The following is a 24297-nucleotide window of genomic DNA, read 5'->3' as shown; positions in this document are numbered from 1 at the left end:
AAATCAGTGAAAGTGCATCAACGAAGTTGTGAAAGTGTCGTATCAATAATCAGTTGCCTCTAAGGACAATAATAAATACAAAAAATAGAATATCCTCCTAAAATAAAAAAAAAAATATGATAAAACTGTTACTCCTTTTCACAAATAAAAGTATTATTGGCCTTACATCCACTGTCATTCCAGAGTCCATTTCGACACAACGAGACACAATGCTCATTACCCCAACTGTTACTTGGCTCGGAAGGGTACCAGGTTGAAAACGTGATGTTTGTATGGCGATTCCAAGTAAAAACCCCTTCGCTATCCATGTCTGTTGCCCCAATCCAGCATTTACAGCATGTATGCCATGGAGAACAATCGACTAAAAAAAACAACATATGACGACATGACAACAACGCTCAACCGATTCGAAATTCTTTTATGAATAATCAAGGTAGAGATACGTAGTATCTGTAGTAACTGTAGTAAGTACATCATATATATTCTATTAAAGTATAGATTACTTTACCTATTTGAAGCCTTGTTGTTTTATTTAAAAAAAATTAGAGCATGTGTCATGGCACTGCTAATGTGCCAAGGGAACCATATGTGAACGTTTCAATTTAAAATACATGGAAATCAAAATGATTTAAACCCAAGCCATATTTAAAAAAAAAAAATTCTTGCCTACTCTCGACTAAGGATAAAAAAATTATTGGTAGGTGGGGGGCATTTTTTTTTTTTATTAAAAAACACTTTCGAATGTTATAATAGTTATAAATGGATGAAAAAACTTCGAAATTTTTTTTAAAAATTATTGTTTTCTGGAGATTAAAAAAAATGAGTCGGAGCGGTTCTAGTCAGTCGGTCGGGAGATGCCAAAGAAACATTTTTTTTTTTAAGTTTAATTTTATACAAGGATATTTTAAAAACTATTTTAGAGTAATATTCTATTATTGCAGCCGGGAGGACCGGGCTGCTCTATACATATAAGTTTAAGTGTTGGTATATGGGGATTGAGGTGGGAGAAGTTATTCAGAATTAAAGGTTTTCTAAACATTAAAAAGATTGTTAATCAGAATGTTCTTTCCCTTTATAAATTACGAGATACACAATATATTTACTTCCATAAAGTGAATCTGTGAAAATATATATGTTTTTCATATTTAATATATAAAGTTGCTTATCATTTACTATCGGAAAAACGACAGGTCCCTTTTTTTAGAACATCGAATTTTACTTATCGCATAAAAACGTAAAAATGTACTTTACACAGTTCGTGTTTTATATTCTTAAAGTGAAAGATATTTTTGAAAATAGGTGATGCATGTGTCTGGTTTCAAATTATATTTTATGCAGCCAACATTTACTTGAGGAATTGATAAAGTTTAAAAGGGTATCGTTTTTGTTCGATTTTCATCCGACTATAAGTTTTCAAAATATTCACGACTATCGTCTCCATCATTTAGACGCATGCCTTTTTCACACATATCGAAGCGGTTTGATGATAAAGACTCATTTCCATTGTTTACTTTATTTATTTCCCGGGCGACAATTGATGGTTACATCAATGTTTTCTTGTTGTTATTTGATTACCTTATCCTTGTTATGGTTTTAAGAAACTTGTTCCCACACCTCATGGGGATATTTGCATATAATTTCGATATTTTTCCATTCTTACTTGTCTTTAAGTGAAGATTCTTAGGATGCAGTTTTGTTGTTTTAGGCATATTTATTCGACTGCGTGCACTTTGTCATTAGGACAAACGCATGCACAATTTCCTTAATTGTTTATTTAAGAACTTGTAGTCTTGTGGGGTTTTTTAACTAACATTTAAAAAATGTGAATTTAAGTATTTCTTAGTAAAATTGTACATCACATAAAGCACCTTCGGAACAACTTTGACAATGAGTGAACAAAATTAGAATTTGGACGCTATTGGCCCCTGGGTCTCCAGATTAATTCGAAAACGGGTAAAAATAGCAAATAGTTTTATAAAGATGAACAGGTTTAATCATTGAATAAGAAAAGCTCATAAAGTTGAAATATATTATAAGTGACATTACATTGAACTCTGAAGTAAATAGCGGCTAAACTTGTTTGTCATCAATAGAACGAAAAGAGATTTTTTTAAATGAAAGTATAGACTGACGACCCAATTGTTACCCTCAGAATATTTTTTGATGTAAAATTATGATATATTTGATAACAATACAATAACAATTGATATATTAATAATTATCTTTGTCAGATAAGTTCACATTTCAAATACTTAGGTTATCCCAAAAAAGTACACATTTGACAAAATAGTTCAGATGAATATTTAAACTACTGTAACCTATTGTACTTCTTCAAAGTATCTTACCATCACTCCAGGGAGGAAGAAAAGCTTCCATGAGCCATGTATTTTCTGCAGGTGTGGCTATCTCAACAAGAGGGGCTCCATATTGTTCGCATTCTTCCTATGATAATAAAAAATGCATCTTTTCTTATATTTGATTAGAAAAATGCTTTGTTGTCAAGGAGAAGAATCATTCGAAATAAACGTAGTTATAAAATGAATATTTCAAGAGAGAATTACAAATTAATGGCATTGAGACAGTGCATATCCTTAACAATCTCAGTAATCCAAGTACAAAGGCTACAGTTTTCGATCTTTTTGAAAGGAACACAATTCAAGAATAAATAAATAAATAAAATAAATAAATAAGAGAAGAAATAAATAAAATTTTAGAAATCTACATCTGTATTTCAATACATATTCCTATTGATTTTATTTATTTATTTATTTTATTTTACTATTTTTTAATTATTATTTTATTTATTTTTTTCTTTATGTATATTTTCTCAAAATTTATAGAAAGCATATAATTTCTTTCTTATGTAATTGACACTTTTTGATAAATTAAAAAAGAAAAAGAAATCCCAGTTCTTACGTACACCACGCTCAACATGCAAAAGATTATCCGAATCACAAGATACACATCTTCCTCAAATATTACTGAAATACGTCTTTCACGTGTTAAATATCTCACAGACACTTAAACAAATAGCCATATATACAGACGGATAGCAAAAAATACAGATGGGTATCTAGACGTATAGAAAGACAGGGATAGGCAGGCAGAGAATTTGTTAGATACCTAGACAGATCGACGAATAGCTAGGCAACGAGACGGATAGCTAGACAGACGAACAGATAGCTAAACAGACGAACAGATAGCAAAAAAGACAAACACATAGCTAGGCATGTGGACGGATAGCTAGATAGACAGATGGATGGCTTAAAAGACAGACGAATAGATAGAAAAATAGAAAGGCAGATGTTCAGAAAGAAAGACGAATAGATAGAGTTACACATGATAGATACATACTAGACAGACGACATACGGATAAAACCTCATCGTTAGATATTATAAAGAATAACAAACCTAACTATATGTATATTTTTTACAATGCACATCTTATTTTTCGCATTTCATTTTTCTTTTTATACCCAAATTCAATGGGCCACTTCAAACTGGAAAAGGATTTTTTTTTTAAGTTTTGGGAATTGGATTTTTTTTTCTTTATTTAGTAATGACCCGTCGTAGGTCTTAAATATATCTTAAGATATGCCTTATTTATCACAAGAAACTACAGAATAAATAAATACAATAGGGAAAGAAATGAAAAGCTTCTCGACTCTGAGAGAATACCGATAATCTTGGAGAGCTATCAATTCACTTCTTTCAAAGGTTTATAAATATTTTACCTTGGAATCGTTCCAGGTTTTCTTAGTCTTGCTCGGAAAATAGCATCGGCCTTCAAAAGGTTCCCAGCCAATGGGGCAAACTGAAAAGAAAATGAATTCTAAACTGGTCTCGCAAGTGACAGAAAACGTTCTTTAACCCTCATTTACTCAGCTGTTTAGTCTGCATTTATTTCTTTTTTTAATTTAGTTTCCCTGCTACATGCAACACTTCGGATGAAAAGATTTTTGCCTAAACGCTGACTGATATTAATATTTGTATAATCGGCACGATAGATCAGACAGTAGAGAGCTTGCTCCGTTGTTGGAAGGCCATTGGATTTAATCCCGGTCGCGAAAAAATCTAATTTGATAAAAATAGTAATTGTTTCCTCGCAGAGCTCTCACCATTTCTGAAGCGAAAATTGCGTTCTTTGAGACCTTAAAAGCTGAGTTCAGTTCCTTTGAGTAAAAAAATTTCAAATTAAATTAATAAAGAGACAAGTTAGTAACTTATTTGTATTTCTGTACCTATATTCCCATCCTACTTTCGTTGTTTGCTTCCTTTGAGTAAAATATTTTCAACTTAAATTATAAAGAGACAAGTTAGTAACTTACTTGTATTTTTGGACCAAAATTCCCATCCAACTTCAACACGTGTCCTGTTAACAGATCTTTGATTTAGATGACACTTTAGGAGTTTACAAGAAAATAGTTTGTCGTTGTACAGAATTCCGGCACATCCTAATTTTAGCAGAAGACATTGTAACGCACATTCTGTTCGATGAACATTTTCAAAAAACTTTATATAATACCAAGTGTGTGATGGCAAAAGGTTGTCAAATAAAAAGTTCCTTGTCAACTGTCCTTCATGATTTATGGAACTGCAGAAATCTCTGAAGACACTCAGGAGAAAACATACAAGAACGATATACTTAATCATTGTTTTCTCCAATAATGCCTCGTAGAGGTTTTTAGTCTACTTTCAAGTACGGCGAATTTAAAGTATGTAACAGAAAAATCACACACCAGTTATGATACTTGCAATGTACGCAAAGAGCTCGCTCATAAAAATAATGGTCCCTTTGCAATTATATGAAAGCACCTAACATCCACAACGTTAAAAAAATGGTCTTCACAGATGCACGAAAAAAGGGTTATTATTAATGCATACACCTATTCATAAAAAAACAATTCAAATGCACACCATTTCTTTCTACCTTACCTAGTTGGAGCGACGAATCACATGATTATCACTGACTTCCGAATATTCATGTAAGAACATGTTAATTTTACAAATTTTGCAATATCTAATACAATATATATATATATATATATATATATATATATATATATATATATATATATATATATATATATATATATATATATATATATATATATATATATATATATATATATCTGAGGCGTCAACAAGTTCGGTAAAGTGTCCAATTTCAGCAGGCCAATAGCGTACATAAATAGCTGTTTCTTTAGGCCAAATTTTATCATGGTCTTCCTAAAGATCCTTATTGTAAAACCTTCTATAAACTTCTCAAAGCTAAAATTAAACAGTCTTTATAAAACAAACTTTAAAGTAAAGACCTAGCAGGTGAAAGGTGTCTACATTTTTGTGAAATTTAAGATATGTATATTTCTCTAATTATGCTTTATAACTAAAGATTGGTCAGATAAATTGTTACAGGGCATAATTTTAGGTAAAAACAATGAACACATTCAGGTTTTTCACTTTCATTTTCAATGAAAAATGAAGAAAAACCAAAAAAAAAAAAAAAAGATAAACTGGTCTTTTCCCTTTTTTTTAAGAGATGAAAAGTACCAAGACACCTTTTTTTAACCAGGTCATCATAATAATAAATATATTTTGATAATTATATGATTCCCCTCTGCAACTAGGTGAGGTATAAAGTAATGGTGTCGTGCATTTGAATTCAAAAGAATAATTCGTCAAACACGTACTAATATACATATAGGCAATTATTAATGCATACATGTATTCATCGTAACCAATGCAAATGCAAAGGAGGAGTAAACATTCCTTGTCAACCGGTCACACCCACCGTGAGCCCCCTGCATTGATTAGGTCAAAATGTCCGTCAAAATGATATACAATGGCCTTACAATAGGTGGAAATTATGTCAGTAAAAATAGGCCCCAGATAGGTTGCATGCATTTGAAAACAAGGTTTTTATAACGATCAGAATTTGCAAAATGCTGACTTTAAACGAGATAGTTGAAAGCCCTTTAGTAACAACTTATTCGTCAGTAGACTATCTCTGTCAAAAATTGATCGTACTCAGAACATGCCCTTGAGTCTCGAATCAATTGGGAGATATAAAAACCAAGTGCTAGTAATTGTGGAATATTATTACATTAAAAAGGAAAGTGACGATGGAAAAGCTCAAGTATACGCCTTTACTGTACCAAATGTATCAAGGAACAAATTTCCTCTTGTCTTTAAAATAATCAAATCGTTGAATGTTATACTTAATATCGATCGATTGCACACGCTTAATCGCAAAAAACCATAATATTTGTACTTTTCTCGTCGTAATTCACTTCCCAAATAAAGACTGCTTGAATATGTTTTTGTTTTTTTTTAATTCAAATCTAGACTTACTAGTACTATTGAGATTTTACTAGTATTACATAAGTTATAGTGCTTTATTATTCAAGAGTTCTTTTTTTTTCTTTTTTTCCCCCAAAATATTACATGTAAACGTAGTATTCAATAAAAAAAAAAAATCAATCTCAATAAAATCAGTTAAGAACAATCTATTGATTATTTTCTGAAAAACAGTAGACAGCTATTCAGAAAAATAGTCAAATCCTAGTAGTCACTGTTACCAAATACGTGTACATTGTACATGTACATGTATGCAGTTGTTAACTAGATCACTGCTTACTGACAACTTATTCACAGTCAAGTAGACGTTTTTGTATGGCAGAAAAGTAGTCAAATTCTAGCAGTTACAGTAACCAAGTACATATATTCAGTTTTCAACTAGTTGACAGCTTGGTAACAACTTAAATTATTGACGACCAAGTGAACATATAAGTGTGGGGTTAGTAGAAGAAATATGAACAGAAAGTGTTATATCATGGTCATGACTTTTTTAGTGATGTTCTTTTGAATTTCAAGTTTATCTTCAGTTACGAGGGATGTTCGGAAATTATTGTGACAATGTGTATATTCTTTTTCCTAATGAACGTCTTTCGGTGAAAATTTGCATATACGTTTGACAAATAATAAAAATTAATAAAAGCAAAAAATATTTTACAAATATTTTATTTCTTCTTCTCAGTGGTACATGTATATGTATGTGTCAATGGTAGAGGTACCCGGCGCAGTCACGAAATCAGATGTTGAAAATATGTTACACCAACGTTCAAACTCCCGGTGGACTCATAGTAAGATAATTTATATATATACAATTTTTCAATTTAAGTTTGACTTCATTTTGTGCAAGTTTGTTAGAATTTCGATCAGAAATACGGAGATTATTAATGAATTTAAGCGCGGCTTAGAAATCTTTGAACGACGACAAAATGGAACTTGACGTCAAGGCGGCGCAAGGAGCATACCTATAATTTTGTGTAGCGCTATGGAGAACTCTTTTCCAGACTAAACGACCTGCTAAAACAATAACAATGCAAAATGTGTCTAAGGGTATTATTTTTTCATTGGTATATATTTTATTCTTACAAAATATTCAACAAGAGTAAAAACAAGAGCTCCAGACGACGATCAATTATTACATGTACGGAGTAAATAACGTTGACCCGCTGTGCAAAAATTGGTACTGCGTGATGCTAATTCAACCTGTATATGACACTTCGTGAATTTTTTACACTGAGGTACCAACAGCACACATCTTTTTGATTTTATCTTTTAAAGAATTGTTTAAGAAAAGAAACAGTTTGATTTTTGGAATGTTATAGGTGATAACAGAGAAAGAAGAGTAAACGCTTCCCGATCGTTTCACTTGCAAAAACATCTTTGGCTGATTGACGTTAAAATGACGTAGCGATGCCGCTCCAGGTCGATAGACATATGCATGTTTATAATTTCACCGGAACTTGTCTAATTATCCCATAAATTAGAAATTTTGCACATTTCTTTTATTCTTCATATACAAAATGTTGACGAAGTTTCATGAATTTATCTCTGGCCTTCATGGAGTAAATTTCTCAATAATTTCCGAACAGCCCTCGTACGGTTAGTTGATGGCATGAAATACCTCTTTCTTTGTAAAGTTTTAAATATTAAATTACTTTTTTCCGATAATGATTTATTTCTCTATTTATTTCATTTTATTTTATTTATTTATTTATTCTACTTTATTTATTTTTATTTTTTTTTATATTATTAGGTCTTTCCACCTTTCTGTGGAAAGACCTATTGAAATTGTTCTGTTTATTATTATTATTATTAGGTCTTTCCACCTTTCTGTGGAAAGACCTATTGAAATGCTTATGTTTATTATTATTATTATTATTTTTCCGTTACCGCCTTTTGAACCGAAAGACTTTTCGAAGAACTTTATAGTTCATGATACTCGACATCAAAAGTTATTTCGAAAAACTACCCAACGAGTATGACCTATGACCCCTTTCGGAGTTCTTGCCCTTTAAACGAAAAACCTTGTTATCGCTACTCCTTCGAAATCATAAACCGCAGAGGTACGAAACCTTAACCAATGTCTTCGACTAACTGAGTACTCGCTTCAAGGTTTCACTGCGAAAGAATTCGTCAACCCCTTTTATGAGTTATTGCCCCTGGACGTTTCTCATGTTTACGAATAATGAAAAACTTTTCTAAACGACAAGTCGTAAAGACATGGGACCAACTGCATAAGATTCTTTGACCTTAGACCTTGAACTTAAGGTCAAGGTCAAAGGTCAAGGTCATTCAAAATATAAGAAAATTAGCTCTTTTTATAGCTCTTTTGTCTTTCAACATATACTACATATCTTTGCATATTTAATATGTCCTTCTAAAAGTATTATAAAAATTTCATTCTTGTCCCCCAAGCTTGACCCATTCAAAAGTTGTCATCCCTTTTGCAATAAAACCTTGTTATCGCTACTCCTCCGAAACCGTAAACCGTAGACATTCCAAACCTTCATCAGTGTCTTCGACTCATTTAGTACACTCTTCAATCTATACAGTGCGAAAGGGTTCTTCGGCCCCTTCTATGAGTAACTATCCCTGAAAGTTTTTGCTGCTTACATTTAATGAACTTTTTTTTTTAAAACGGTGTATCCTAGAGACATGGGACCAACTACATCGGCATATTTGACCTTTGACCTTGAAATATAGGTCAAGGTCAAAGGTCAAGGTCATTTAAAAACATAAGAAATTCCTTATATATGTGTACAATATAGCAATTCACCAAATGACCTTGAACTTTGACCTTGACCTTTGACCTTGACCTTGGGTCAAATGGAAAAGTAAGGACATGCATCCAGCTCCAGTATCAGGAAAAACATAGAAAGTAAAGATTTCTTGTTTTTTTTTTTGTTTTTTGTTTTTTTTTTGGTAATGACCTTGACCTTTGACCCTTGACCCAAAGGTCACAATCAGGCTTAAGGATGTGGAAGTAGTTACAATTCTTAGTTTAAAAGAGGCATAAAATAAATAATTCATCCCCCCTCCTTCTTAAAAAAAAAAAATCACATCAACAACAACTTAGAATATTACTCTAGAATTCAAACCAGACCTCGGATCGACACCAGATTTGGTACAAATGTAGTATAGACCTCAGAGAAACTTTCTGGAGAGTTTTACGGTGAGTCCTATAAGTTTATAGAAGTCTTGAAATTTCACGGCAAAAACTACAAGTTCTGTTGTGTTTGTAATTAAAGTGCAGGTGAACGAAGAAATGATCTAAACCTTTTATCGGCTATTTCTTCAGATGTCGTTAGCAGCATTCGATTCTCCTGATATGATACGACATTTTAATACCAAGCATTCTCTCTTTCTTTTACATTTGGAATTTATTTGATTTTTATTTAGAATTAATCAGTTTCCAGAAATAGCGATTTTAGGTATATTAAAAACAATTCTCGCTTTCATTGTCTTCTTTCCCTTCTAAAAATGCATGTTGGGAGTTTAATCGGGCTTACAGTCCATTAATACATTTTCATTAGGGAACAGTGTTAACGTTTTCTCACGCAGACCGTCCCTTGTTATTTTATATACTGCTTGTAAGTTCAGGAACTATTTCCTTTTACGGAACTTCTTTCTTCCCCTACCGATTCTAAAAATACGCTTGCATTTCCTCTATAGTCTTAAACAATTAACATACCAATTTTATCGGAATGCGTAGCGCAGTGGTTAGCGCACCTGCCATTCATACCAAGGGTTTTGAGTTCGATCCCAGCTGGAGGAGCATTTTTTTTTTCATTATGGTCTTCCGACTTCCTTCGGAAGACCTTATTGTTTTCCGTCTGTTTTCTATTATTATTATTATTATTATTCTTTTTTTCATAGTTATGGCGATATCTCAGCTGTGGGTAAGCAGATTTCAGAGATTTTTTCAGGGAAGATGCATCATGTAAATATCTCCAGACGTGTTTTTCATTTTTTCAAAATTTACTTCCGTTCGCGATTTTTGGGGAAATTTGTATTTTTTAAATGGCATTTTGTCCAGAAATTTTCTCGAGAACGGCTAAAGATATGAAATGGAAACTCAATGAATAGATAGAACATCAAATTCCAATATGGGGAACGACCTTTATTTTTCGTCGTCGGCACTTCCGGTCGCAAATGGAAGTGAATTCAAAAAGTCCAATTTTTCAACTTTTTTGTTTTTCAATATTTTTCTTTAGGATTTACAGGGTTTATAGAGTGTTTTAAAAGAATTTTAAATATGTATTCAATATTTTGATGCGTGCATTTTTTGCAAAGATATGACCGATCCAAACTTTGTCCCACTGTCTGGGGTTCGAATCCTGCTGGAGGCAGTTAATTTTTTTTTTCTTTGTGTTTCTCTTTTTTCAGTTGCTAATGACTTCTCTCTCTTTGAAAACATGCATGGTAGTTTTTGCTGATTTTTAAAAGCTTTTTTGTCAGAGATTCTGTAGAAAACCTTTCGACATATACTGAATATCTTTGCATCTATAATATGTCCTTCTAAAACTATTTTAAGGATTTCATTCTTGTCCCCAAAGCTTGACCCATTCAAAAGTTGTCACCCCTTTTGCAATAAAACCTTGTTATCGCTACTCCTCCGAAACCGTAAAACGTAGAGATTCCAAGCCTTCATCAGTGTCTTCGACTCATTTAGTACTCTCTTCATTCTATCATGGCAAAAGCATTCTTGGGTCCCTTGTATGAGTTACTGCCTCTGAAAGTTTATGCTGCTTACATTTAATGAACTTTTTTTTTTAAAACGGTGTATCCTAGAGACATGGGACCAACTGCATCGGCATATTTGACTTTGACCATGAAATATAGGTCAAGGTTAAAGTCATTTAAAAACATAAGAAATTTCTTATACATGTGTAAAATATAGCAATTCACCAAATGACCTTGAACTTTGACCTTGACCTTTGACCTTGACATTGGGTCAAATGAAAAGTAAGGACATGCATCCAGCTCCAGTTTCAGGTAAAAACATAGAAAGTAAAGATTTCCTTGTTTGTTTGGTTTTGTTGTTGTTGTTGTTTTTCTTTTTTTTTTTTTTTTTTTTTTAAATGACCTTGACCTTTGACCTTGACCCAAAGGTCACAATCAGGTTTAAAGATGTGAAAGTAGTTACAATTCTTAGTTTAAAAGAGGCATAAAATAAATAATTCATCCCCCCCCTTCTTAAAAAAAAAATCACATCAACAACAACGTAGAATACTTCTGTAAAATTCAAACCAGACCTCGGATCGACACCAGATTTGGTACAAATTTAGTATAGACCTCAGAGAAACTTCCTTGAGAGTTTTACGGTGAGTCTTATAAGTTTATAGAAGTCATGAAGTTTCACGGCAAAAACTACAAGTTCTGTTGTGTTTGAAATTGAAGTGCAGGTGAACGAAGAAATGATCTAGACCTTTTATTGTCTATTTCTTCAGATGTCGTTAGTAGCATTCGATTTTTCTGATATGATACGACATTTTAATACCAAGCATTCTCTCTTTCTTTAACATTTGGAATTTATTTGATTTTTATTTAGAATTAATCAGTTTCCAGAAAGAGCGATTTTCGGTATATTAAAAACAATTCTCGCTTTCATTCTCGTGTTTCCCTTCTAAAAATGCATGTTGGGAGTTTAATTTGTGCTACACATATTTAATTTAACCCAAAGAAATGCTTATTTAAATGTTTCATATTTATTTCAGGATATTCAGTCAGAAATGTTAAAATCCGAACCCGATCTTTTAAGCTTACAACAAAGCTATTTTCAAAAAATTCAGCATGCTCACAATATCGATGAATCGGGCTACAGTCCATTAATACATTTTCATTAGGGAACAGTGTTAACGTTTTCTCACGCAGCCCGTCCCTTGTTATTTTAAATCCTGCTTGCAAGTTCAGGAACTATTTCCTTTTACGGAACTTCTTTCTTCCCCTACCGATTCTAAAAATACGCTTGTATTTATTCTATAGTCTTAAACAATTAACGTACCCAATTTTATCGCAATGTGTAGCTCAGTGGTTAGCGCACCTGCCTTTCAAACCAAGGGTTTTGAGTTCGATCCCAGCTGGAGGAGCAATTTTTTTTTCCGCATTTTTTTTTTCAGCCCAAATGACACGAAAACACTTAAAAAGGTGGAAAGGCGTCTTATTGTTCTCTGAACAATTAGTTTACTAGTTATTATTAAGGTCTTCCGATACATATGATAAGATATGAATATGAAACTTGCTGAGGTGATAGAGCATCAAATGTAGATATGTTGATCGACCATTATTTTTCGTCGTTCGTACTTCCGGTCGCAAACGGAAGTGAATTCAAAAATGTTAAATTTGTAACTTTTTTGTTTTTCAATATTTTTCTCTGGAATTTACAGGGTTAATAGAAAGTCTTCTAAGAGTTCTAAGTATGTTTTCATCATTTTGATTGATGCATTTATTGCAAAGATATGACCGATCCAAACTTTCTCGTATTGTTGCGGGTTCGAATCCTGCTGGGGCGGGAGATTGTTTCTCTCTTTTTTCAGTTGTAAATGAGATTTTTCTCTGTGAAGACATGTATGATAGTTTTTGCTTATTTTTTAAAGCTTTTTTAACAGAGATTCTACAGAAATCCTTTGATAATCATGATCTATGTTGAAAGACTGTGATACATAAACGCAAACAAAAAAATACCTTCAATAAAGTGTTAAATGAAGTGAGGTAGCATAGCGATCTGGAGAAAAGTTCGGTCGGAAGACCACTTGTTGCCCTAGCAACAAGAAACGCATCTAGTTTTTCTTCTTTTTCTTCTTTTTTTTTTCAACCCAAATGACACGGAAACACTTTAAAAGGTGGAAAGGCCTCTAATTGTTCTCTGAACAATTAGTCTCCTAGTTAGGTCTTTCCACCTTTCTGTGGAAAGACCTATTGATTTTCTTCTGTTTATTATTATTATTCTTCTTATTATTATTATTTTTCTTCCGCTGATTTTTTGTTTCGACATTTATCGAAAAGATTTTTTGTTCATCGTAAAGGTCATAAAAAGTTATGAACAAATTTGAACCAACGCATATAACCTATGAACTCTTTTGCAGTTATTGCCCCTTTCGCTAGAAACCTTGTTATCGCTACTCCTCTGAAACCGTAAGCCATAGAGGTACGAAACCTTCACCAATGTCTTCGACTAATTGAAGAGACTCTTCAATCTATTCATTACGAAAGGATTCGTTGAGCCCTTTTATGAGTTATTGCCCCTGAAAGTTTTTGAAGTTTACAAATAATGAAAAATTTTCAAAACGATAAGTCGTAGAGACATGAAACTGACTGCATTAGATTCTTTAACCCTAGACCTTGAAGTTTATGTCAAGGTCAAAGGTCAAGGTCATTCCAAATAAGAGAAATAAAGCTCCTTTTATAGCTCTTTTGTCTTTCAACATATACAGTATATCTTTGCATCTTTAATATGTACTTTTAAAACTATTTCAAAGATTTCAATCTTGTCCCCTTAGCTTAACCCTTTTAAAAGTTATTGCCCCTTGTGCGAAAAACCTTGTTATCGCTACTCCTCTGAAACTGTAAACCGCAGAGACACGAAACCTTCACTAATGTATTCAGTGTCTTTAGACACAACTTCAATCTATTCAGTGCGAAAGTATCCGATGACCCCTTATATGAGTTATCGCCCTTTAACGTCTTTGCGCTTACTAGTAAACCTTATAACTTTAAAGCTAAAAGTCGTAGAAGCATGGGGTTAATTGTAATGTGACCCTTGGCCTTTGACCTTGAATATTTGTTCAAGGTCAAAAGTCAAGGTCATTTCAAAATTTTTAAATTTTCATTTTTTCCATCTCTCAAGCCATTTCTGGTTTCTTTTGTATAAAAATAAAGAGTAGAGAGTTAAATATGAAGAATATATGAAATTTAAAGGTGGAAAGACCTCTAATTGTTCGAGAACAATTAGTCTACTAGTTATTATTATTTTTCTTCCGCTGATTTTTTGTTTCAAGGTTTATCGAAAAGATTTTTTGTTCATCGTAAAAGTCATAAAAAGTTATGAACAAATTTGACCCAACGCATATAACCTATGACCCCTTTCACAGTTATTGCCCCTTTCGCTAGAAACCTTGTTATCGCTACTCCTCCGAAACCGTAAACCGTAGAGGTTGGAAAACTTCACCAATGTCTTCAACTAACTGAGTACTCTCTCCATTCTATTCACTGAGAAAGTATTCGTCGACCCCATTACTGAGTTATTGCCCCTGAAAGTTTTTGAAGTTTACAAATAATATTTTTTTTTCAAAACGATAAGTCGTAGAGACATGAAACCAACTGGATAAGATTCTTTGACCTCAGACCTTGAAATTTATGTCAAGGTCAAAGGTCAAGGTCATTCAAAATATGAGAAATTAAGCTCTTTTTATATCTCTTTTGTCTTTCAATGTATACTTAGTATCTTTGCATCATTTAATATGTCCTCTTAAAACTATTTCAAATACTTCATACTTGTCCCCTAAGATTTACTCCTTAAAGAATTATTGCCCCTTTTACTGAAAACCTTGTTATCGCTACTCCTCCAAAACCGTAAACCATAGAGACACAGAACCTTCACTAATGTCTTCAGGGTCTTTAGACACAACTTCAATCTATTCAGTGCGAAAGTATCCGATGACCCCTTATATGCGTTATCGCCCTTTAACATCTTTGCGCTTACTATTAAACCTTATAACTTTAAAACTAAAAGTCATAGAAGCATGGGGTCAAGTGGAATGTGACCTTTGACCTTGAATAATTGTTCAAGGTCAAAGGTCAAGGTCATTTCAAAATTTTTAAATTTTTCATTTTTTCTATCTTTCAAGCCATTTATGGATTCTTTTTGTATAAAATTTACTCCAGAGAGTAAAAAAAGAAATATATACGAAATCTAAAGAAGGTGGAAAGACCTCTAATTGTTCGAGAACAATTAGTCTACTAGTTATTATTATTATTATTATTATTGGTTAATTCTTTTTCCCTATAGTACGTGCTTAATTCTATCTATGTGCGGTCTGAAATAAGAAAAAAACCTTTTTTTATCTAAATGCATACTTTTACAATTTAAAAAAGAAACATGTCCATTTAATTAGTACTTTTTATTTATGCTTGAAAATTTCCGTTGGGGACAATGGGCCAATAAACTATAAGAATCAAACCTAATGGACTTCAGGGAAGCAACATTTGTCTTCTGACATCTCATAAATAAGGTTAGAAGGCTGACGAAAAAAAAACTCTAAAATATGAATGATTTACTAAATCATTAATATACAAAAATGAAGAAAATTTAAAGAATAGATTTTTTTTCAGTTCAAGGTCCTTCTTCTCAAAATGTCAATCATGTCGATCTTCTAAGCTTGTGAATATTTAAAAAGAATACCAAAAAATAGGATGGTACTTTTTCATATTATGTAAATGCTTAGAAGTATTATAAATGTTTGTTTTCACAATCAGTTTTGTAGCCAAAACAATTGACATCCTGCAAATTTATTCATGTTCAAAAAAATAAAATTTATTGTGCATAACTTATTTGTCTATTCTTTGTATCATTTACCTTGGGAAAAAAATCCATTATTAGGAATTTCTATGTCTGTTGTTTTCGGTAAATGCAATGACGAATATCTGGAGCAATAGCCTTTGATCACAATAAACAGCATTACGATTTCATAAACACCTAAAACATATTCCTCATTTGCGGTTGTTTTAACTTCCTTTCAATCTATATTTTAATATATAGCCACATTATTGTACAAAACTTAATAATCGGATATGATTGCCCTCTGAAATTTGTCAATGATATGGAAAACATTTGTATTCGACATTGAAAATAAATCTATAGGTTTCATGCATAATATATGTCTTGTTACACTTCGATTATTTCAATTTTACATCATATCACATTTTAAAAGGAAAACTTTTTTTCGTATTGTTTGGCTACTGTATGAAATATTTTACTCTACCCATTGGTTAATAATTCACCAGGTTATAATACAGAGAGAGTGTGTCAAAAAAGTAGGACGCGCTATTTCTGAAAAATATCTTACTGCGGTGTTTATTGATACTCAGCCATTAAATTAAAACATCACTGTAATGTCATTCCTTTGTTCTTGAAGTCGAAAAATTTATCTTTGGCAATCCGATAAAAGAAAGCAGTCTCATATTAAGTTAACACCGTATCTAGTCCAAAGAGCCTTTGTTCTTGCTGCATGTCTAAAAATCCTATATTAGAAAATAGCTTTGTATTAGGTTAACTCTGTATCTAGTCCAAAGACTCTTCGTTCTTGCAGTCTAGAAATTTATCTTTAGCAATCCGATATAGAGTGTTGTTATAAATTTAGTTTAATATCAGACTATGGCATATAAGATGTTGCATAATTATACTTTTTGGTCATTCTTCTTCAAAGAATTTATTATTCATATCTTCAAACATATCATTCCTATTCGAAATAAATGTGATTCTTATTCAATAATATTTCATTTCTATTCGAAAAATTGCTATTCTTATTGGAAGAAATATGACTCACATTCCAAAACATAACATTTATATTCGAAAACATGTGTTTCCTATTCGATAATTTTGTCATTCCTATTCGATAATTTGGGGGATTTTTTTTGCAACACCCCCCCCCCCTTATGACTGTTTAAAAAATAGTTACGGTGTCAGAGTTCTTCGATAGATTGTATCTACATGTATGATGATTTAGTGCTAATTCTAAATAGACAATCAAAATTAACTCACAAGAACTCCAAAGGGCCTTAAATTGATATGTATCTCTCGCGCTAATCTGAACTTTCGGGGGTTTTGTTTGAACGATTACCATTAAACGGTTATATTCGAAGAAGTCATTTGCGTGTTGTTTTAATCAATTACATGTATTCAATTCTAAAAAAATCTTTGCATTAATTGTAGACATTACACATGATGAAAATGTAATTTCAGTTGATTGTTTACTGATCTGTCAGATATACATACATGTATATGATTCAAAAACAAGATGTGTTTGTGAACACTGATGTCCCCGTATGGCAATTTAAAGCGAAGGTTAAACTTTCTCAAATACAAATCAAATATGCTGATAACCAAAGTAAGGTCTTGTACCGAGGAATATACCTGTGAAATGTGAAAGTCCTAGCAGCAACCATTGAAAAGATATGGAAAAGTAAAAGTTTTTCAAAAGTAAGTCAAACATCAAGGTCAAATGGTCAAAATTAATGGCGCCCAAGGAAAGGCCTTCTCACAAGAAATACAATTGTCAAGTGAAATATGAAAGCCCTAGCACCAACCGTTTAAAAGATATGGCCAAGGTTAAAGTTTTTCAAAAGTAGGCCAAACTCCAAGTTTAAGGTCAATGGGCTATAATTGTTGGTATCTAAAGGAAGGGCTTGTCACAAGGATTACACATGTGAAGAATTAAAGCCAAAGCACCAACTGATCAAAAGTTATGGCCAAGGTTAAAGTTTTCCAAAAGTAGGTCAACTCCAAGTCAAGGTCAAAGGGTCAAAGTTGTTGATATCCAAATGAAGGTTTTGTTACAAGGATTACATCTGTGAAGAATGAAAGCCCTAGCACCATCCTTTCAAAAGATATGGCCAATGTTAAAGTTTTTCAAAAGCAGGTCAAACTCGTATGTCAAAGGGTCAAAGTTGTTGATATCATAAGAAAGGTCTTGTCACAAGAATTACATATGTGAAGTATGAAAGTCCTAGCGCCAACCGTTCAAAAATTATAGCCAATGTTAAAGTTTCTCAAAAGTAAGTCAAACTCCAAGATCAAGGTCAAATGGTCAAAGTTGCTGGTATCCAACGAAAGGTCTTGCCACAAGGATTAAACATGTGAAGTATGAAAGCCCTAGCACCAACCGTTCAAAAGTTATGGCCAAGGTTAAAGTTGGGTAAAATTTTGTAAAACTGGGTCAAACTCCAAGTTCAAGGTAAAAAGGTCAAAGATGATGGTACCCAAAGAAAGGTCTTGTCACAAGGAATACCTATGTGAAATATGAAAGCCATAGCTCCAACCAATCAAAAGTTATAAGCAATGTTAAAGTTTTTGCGGAGAAACAGACAAACAGACAGACAGACAGCTAGACGGAAGGACAGGGCAAAAACTATATATCCCCAAATCTACGATACAGGGGCATAAAAACATCACAGACATTTACAAATAAAAACAAATCATTTTATAAAACATTGATTAACTTTTGGTCCAAATAATATTAGGATTCAGCATTTGAAAGGATATGTGTATTTCGTCAATCTTTGGATTGTTAATCATTATATAATCATCAAGAAAAGTCAAGTTTTGTATAAAATGAATGTCTAGGCACAAAACGAAACTGAAAGTACTGTAAGTTTCTTCGGCTTTAATGTTCCATGAAATATAATAAAATGTAAATGTTGTGCAAATATCGCAATAAAATACCAGACATCATCTTAAAGATAAAATCTTATATTCAAGCTAAAAAGAAATATGAGGAAGAAAGGTTTCAGGGAACCATATCCGTTTGTCTGCATGTCTGTAGATCAATCATCAGTTTTTCTTTATTAGATAAGTATTTTACGTTTAGTTTGAATAATCATAGTTAAACTACTGCATCTTAAAATATTTACATGATTTATTTTCAAAGTGACATGTTCACAGGTGAACCCTAAAAAAGCAGCTATACAAGAACACATTTGAGAAGCTAAATATGTTTTACTAAATCTTCTCAATGTTTCCTGTCTTGTTTAGAAATTCCAAGTGATGAAAAGTGATACACAGACTTAATCTATTCTATTTAATCCAAGTGTCAGACCCCAATCAAACTGGACTCGTACATGTAACAGCAGGGATTTTTGTTGTCCTGTCATATACTTCTGTATTGATGATGTGATCAACCACAACATAACTTTTTCGATCAAATTTAAGGGCTTGTGGCTAATGTGATCGGTTAATGGATTTAAATCTAGAGAATCATGTAAAGAATGGGGATGTACGAAGCGAGGATAACCCCCCCCCAAGACAATTTATTTCTCAATTTTCAAAGTTCATGGAAAAGTTATACATATATTTTCAAAAGATATGATGTCAGTAATGTCATCTTCAATGCATTTGCATCATTAATTTTATTGAATAGCATACATGTATTGATTGATGATTTGTTTTTTTTAAGGTGACAGTTTAACATATTTAGTGAAAAATGGATTTATTGTAGCTAAAAAAAATATGTAAATGATTTTTGAATATGAATGCGTTAGGTCTCCATTATACACTTAAGTTTAAATATCGGAAGAATAAATGTAAAATTTACTTTATGTTTCCAAAACACGGAGTCTGAACCCATTCATTATGAAAATGGAACATTTCTGTAGATGATCGACATGCTTATAAAAACTCGTTTGTTTAACCACTCCGACACTCTTCAGTGATAGTACTTGGTAGCGTTGTGGTTAATGTGTTAAAATCAAGCCTTTCTGTGAGCTTTGCTCGATTCATTTGTGAGGAGATATCTTTTTTTCCTTATCTTTTCACATACCTTAAAATTAATTATTTTTAGCATTAAGTTATTCAATAAAATAAAGAGAAAAAATGTGTGAAAGATGATATTGACACAATTTTCAAAAAGAAATAACTTTTCCATGAACTTTTTGAAATAAGAAATATCTTATCTCAGAGCAGGGGACTGTTCTTACCTTGTTCACCCTCATTCTTTTTTTGTAATTTACAGTGTACTTATATTCAAATGTCAAAAAATTTTTGAAAAAGTTTACATATTATACTTACATGTATACATATCTTCATGTATCAATACGTCTGAGAACCTCTACAGTATTTAGCAAGTAAGCAATGTCTCAGTGTTAATTCATATATCAAAAAAGGTCAATACATGTACACATACCCATATATGTTTTAGTGTACTTGTTCTTTGACTGTGAATTATAATTAGGGCTGCGCAATAATATCAATATTCGGGTATATTGCAATTCGTTAACAAAACATCGTATTGCTTTACGTGTTTCCAGTACCGATATACCTGCAAAATGATTGGGCTTCAGATAAATGATGTAAAATATGAAATTTAAGATGTCAGAAACATTTTCAATCGTGCCTAACAGTACCAAACAGTAAAGGTTTCTGTTGAATGGTTGCATTTCGTTGCCAAACTGTAGTGAAATCAACTAGAATCTTTTTTTGTAACAGCGTATTTATAGAAGTTTTATACACTCTGCTTATGAATGGAAGTTAATAAAATAAGAAAAGAGCATTTTAACTATTATTAAAAATATTGCAATACATATCGCAATACAGTTTCAAATATCACAGTATATCGCAATGCTGAATTTTCAACCGATACCCAGCCCTAATTATAATATATGCAATATAATAGTGTAATGACAGAGTGCCCCAACATTAATATTCTGGATATGAACAAAAAAATGTGGGAGAATAGAGAGAGAAAAAAAGAATGTATCAATAATGAGTAGTTACATTAATCAAAGTCCATGCATGAGAAAAGACAGTGTATTAATATTCTTTCTGCTGAGCTCTCAGCTTAGTTACTTAATAGAAACATAAAATATAATGCCAGCAAAGTATTTTGGTCTTCACACCCAAAGATAATGCTAAAAAAATATAATCTAGCAAAATCTCTTGTAGAAACAGTTCCTGGAGAATTCAATGAAAAACACTAGAAAGTGCCTTATAAATAATTCGCTGACAAAGAGTGTTGAAAATAATAGAATAAACAGGGCAGGGTAAATTTAACCGATTTTTATTGAGCTATAATTTCAATCGTAAGAGAAATACTAGTAATATGTACTGTATATAAATTCAATTATACAGTAAAAAGAGTTTCAAATGTTTACTTAAAACCTACTCTATACTTGTGTACTTCAAACTCGATCAAGTGTCCATATGTTGTCAGTGTTCAAAGGACAATTTTGTCATGAAATGCTATTTTTGAAATATGTTGAGCAATATCAAAAAAGAGATGTTTTACATTTAGAAACATCATACCACTTATTGACAACGTGCATTTTTTTTAAATAAACACTTTAAGTCATCCATTTTTTTTTTTACAGGCATTCTATTTTATAAATTTTGCAAACACTTTGTTATAATATCCTATTTCTATTTTAGAGCATATTGTATGTAGGTAGCTATCGTACGCTTGGCTTTTCATCAATTGTTTTCAAGCCCAAGGGACACGATGCAATACCAATACATCTTTTTTCTGTGTACGAGGGGTGATCAAAAAGTTCGCGAACAATCTCTATATTTACAAAACCACAATTCAGATCAGAATGAAATTTGACACACATATAGTCATGCACATGTTCTATAAATAACAGATGTTAAATAATGTTTTGCTCCGTGTTTGTGACGTCACAATGTGAAAATGACGTCAATATGTAGGTGACTTGTGACAAAAAATGGTTGACTCAGTCGTACTCGAGCAACGAACGGCTGTAAAGTTTAACGTATATCTTGGAAATTCCTTTGCAGTAGAAAATGATAATTTGTACAAGGTTATGAAGACAAAAGACTTACCAGAAGTTCAATCATTAATTGGATTGATTGGTTAAGTGAAGACAGGGAGATGGTTAAATATGATGTTTGTTCTGTTGCCCAGCGGAAGCAAGTCGGAGAAAAGATGTGTCCTTAATTGAGCAATTTGTTATGAAACGTCGTCAAGTTTAAATTAGAAAAATGGTGGAATATCTTAACAATAATATAATTATTAAATCCCTAAAATATCGCTTATTTTAGACTTTAAACATATGAGATATGATGAAAAGAAGGCGCCCATACTTTATCCACATTGGATAAACGACTCTACCGAGACAGAAGACTCGGGTTGTGATGGGTCACCACACTAATTGTGGGAAGTGTTATCATAATCCACCCATCCTATTGCCGAGATTTGGACACTTCTGGACTGTTCTTGTTATAAAAAAAAAAAAAAAAACTTGCATGGTAAGAAACACAAGACTCGGAAAAATCTTTTAGCTTCTCTGAACAGACTACTACGGAGCATGTCACGTGACTGCCTGGATCACGTGATTCGCGCATGGGCAAACCAATGGCAGATGTGCATTAAAATTGGAGAGGGCTACTTTAAAATATAATAAACACTGAAACCTCATTTTATTTCTTTCAAGGAAGTATAATTCAATTAGTTCGCAAACTTTTTGATCACCCCTCGTAAGTAACCTGTCTTGTCTACTTTTTCCTTCATGCAACGGTTTATTTTTCTGATATATAAATACATACTTGATAACTTTAAAATCCAATTTTAAAATATTTGTGCCTTAAAATTGATTGACTAAAATTGATACGTGTCTTTTTGTCAGCAAAACGCAACTTAGAAAGGACAATATATGATAAGTGTCTTAAATGGCCTCTTAAAATTAATATCTTAATTTTACTTTATATATAGCTTGACATTGCAAAGCTATACATGAGACCTTTATTTGTAATTTTAAATTTAATCAAAAATGCTGTTAATTTAGAAATATGACATCGTAAAGTTCACCTTCTCCCGCCATTTTAGTATATTTTGTATAAAAATGCTTATTTTCATGTAGTTTTTCTTCCAGAAAATATTGAGCGCAAACTAGAACAAACTTTATATTTTTACCAAAGATGTATCTATCCAAAACTAATTACTGACAGAAAAATTGTGCATGTTCTAAGCTGCGCTCTATGTTTCCCATACAAAAAGGCACACTTTTGTCTTATTTTGATTGGATTGAAAAAAAGCATCATTTCTGACGTCATTTACAGCCTGTGAGTGCATTTAAATGTTAAAAATATATTGGAAATATCTCTAATATAATCTCTTCTACAAATAAAAAAACAATTATACATATCTGAATCACATTCTAAAATGCTGATTTTTGGGGTCAAAATTGACTCTTATCATATATAGTCCTTATCCATTTTACTACAAAGGTATTATTTATTTCAACCCGATTTCTAGGATAAATGAAAAAGAGATGCATATTTATGCATTTTTATTTAGTATTTTTATCTTATTATAAGATTGATTGATTGAATGTTTTTGTATAATATCGATTCGGAAATATTTCAGCTATATTTCGGCGGTACGTTCCATATCTGATTTTGACAGTTTTGGGGTTTCTCTGGTTCCCAGAGAGCCCACTTGTTTAAAAAAAAAAAACAGAGATCTTACTATTAGATGCAGCATCAAAAAAGCTCTCTTCACATTTTATTCCAAAATGTTCTTGGAAAAAAATCACAAAATTGAAAAGGATTTATTTCTTGATAAGCATGCCAATGTATAAATAAAAACGTACTTAAACTATACTGTATAGTTTAACTGTAGTAAACTATTGTTTGCTATAATGTTTCCCATCCAATCGCAATTGGTTACGAATGCTCATTACATTTTAGATTTACCTTGTATTTGGTTTCCTCGTAAGGTTTTCATGCTACTGCAAATGACACACGGGAAGCAGAGATGTTGAAGAAAGTGCAGTTCCGTCAAGTAAATATATAAATCTCTCATAAGATCTCTCTCTCTCTCTCTCTCTCTCTCTCTCTCTCTCTGTATATATATATATATATATATATATATATATATATATATATATATATATATATATATATATATATATATATATATATATATATATATATATATAATTCCTCATAAAACTTGCATAGTAAACCTTCAATAAGGAAATAACACATATGTTCTGTCTATATTTAATATCTTTAATATCTTGAATAAAAAAGGGGGAAGTCTGGAGTAAGTGTTTAAGTAAGTTTCACCCAGTAAATAAGATAAATTAAGGGCTGTTGGTCGTGGGTCAGTTGAATGCGGCTTCCTTATTTTATTGGATGACCGAAACCTGTGGTTTCGAAAGGTTTCGGCCATGTGGCGTTTGCGCCGAGCCATTCAAGTGATGATATAATTCATTGTG

At 32.0% G+C, this 24297-nt stretch overlaps 1 protein-coding gene across 1 annotated transcript; it reads right to left on the bottom strand.

Annotated features, from left to right (window-relative positions):
- Window positions 1-128: 128 nt before the first annotated feature.
- On the bottom strand, window positions 129-22896 carry LOC133188216 (perlucin-like). Its single transcript, XM_061323592.1, has 5 exons — window positions 22884-22896; window positions 4329-4454; window positions 3735-3814; window positions 2346-2442; window positions 129-361 (listed from the first exon to the last, which is right to left on the bottom strand). Exons 1-5 carry the CDS (start codon window positions 22894-22896, stop codon window positions 129-131), a joined length of 549 nt encoding a protein of 182 aa, XP_061179576.1.
- Between the last annotated feature and the right edge of the window lie 1401 nt (window positions 22897-24297).

This window comes from Saccostrea echinata, unplaced genomic scaffold, assembly GCF_033153115.1.
Source record: "Saccostrea echinata isolate AGI-Se365-2 ecotype Australia unplaced genomic scaffold, CSIRO_AGI_Sech_v1 ptg000016l, whole genome shotgun sequence".
Lineage (NCBI taxonomy): Eukaryota > Metazoa > Mollusca > Bivalvia > Ostreida > Ostreidae > Saccostrea > Saccostrea echinata.
This window is presented reverse-complemented; position numbering and strand designations above follow the sequence as displayed.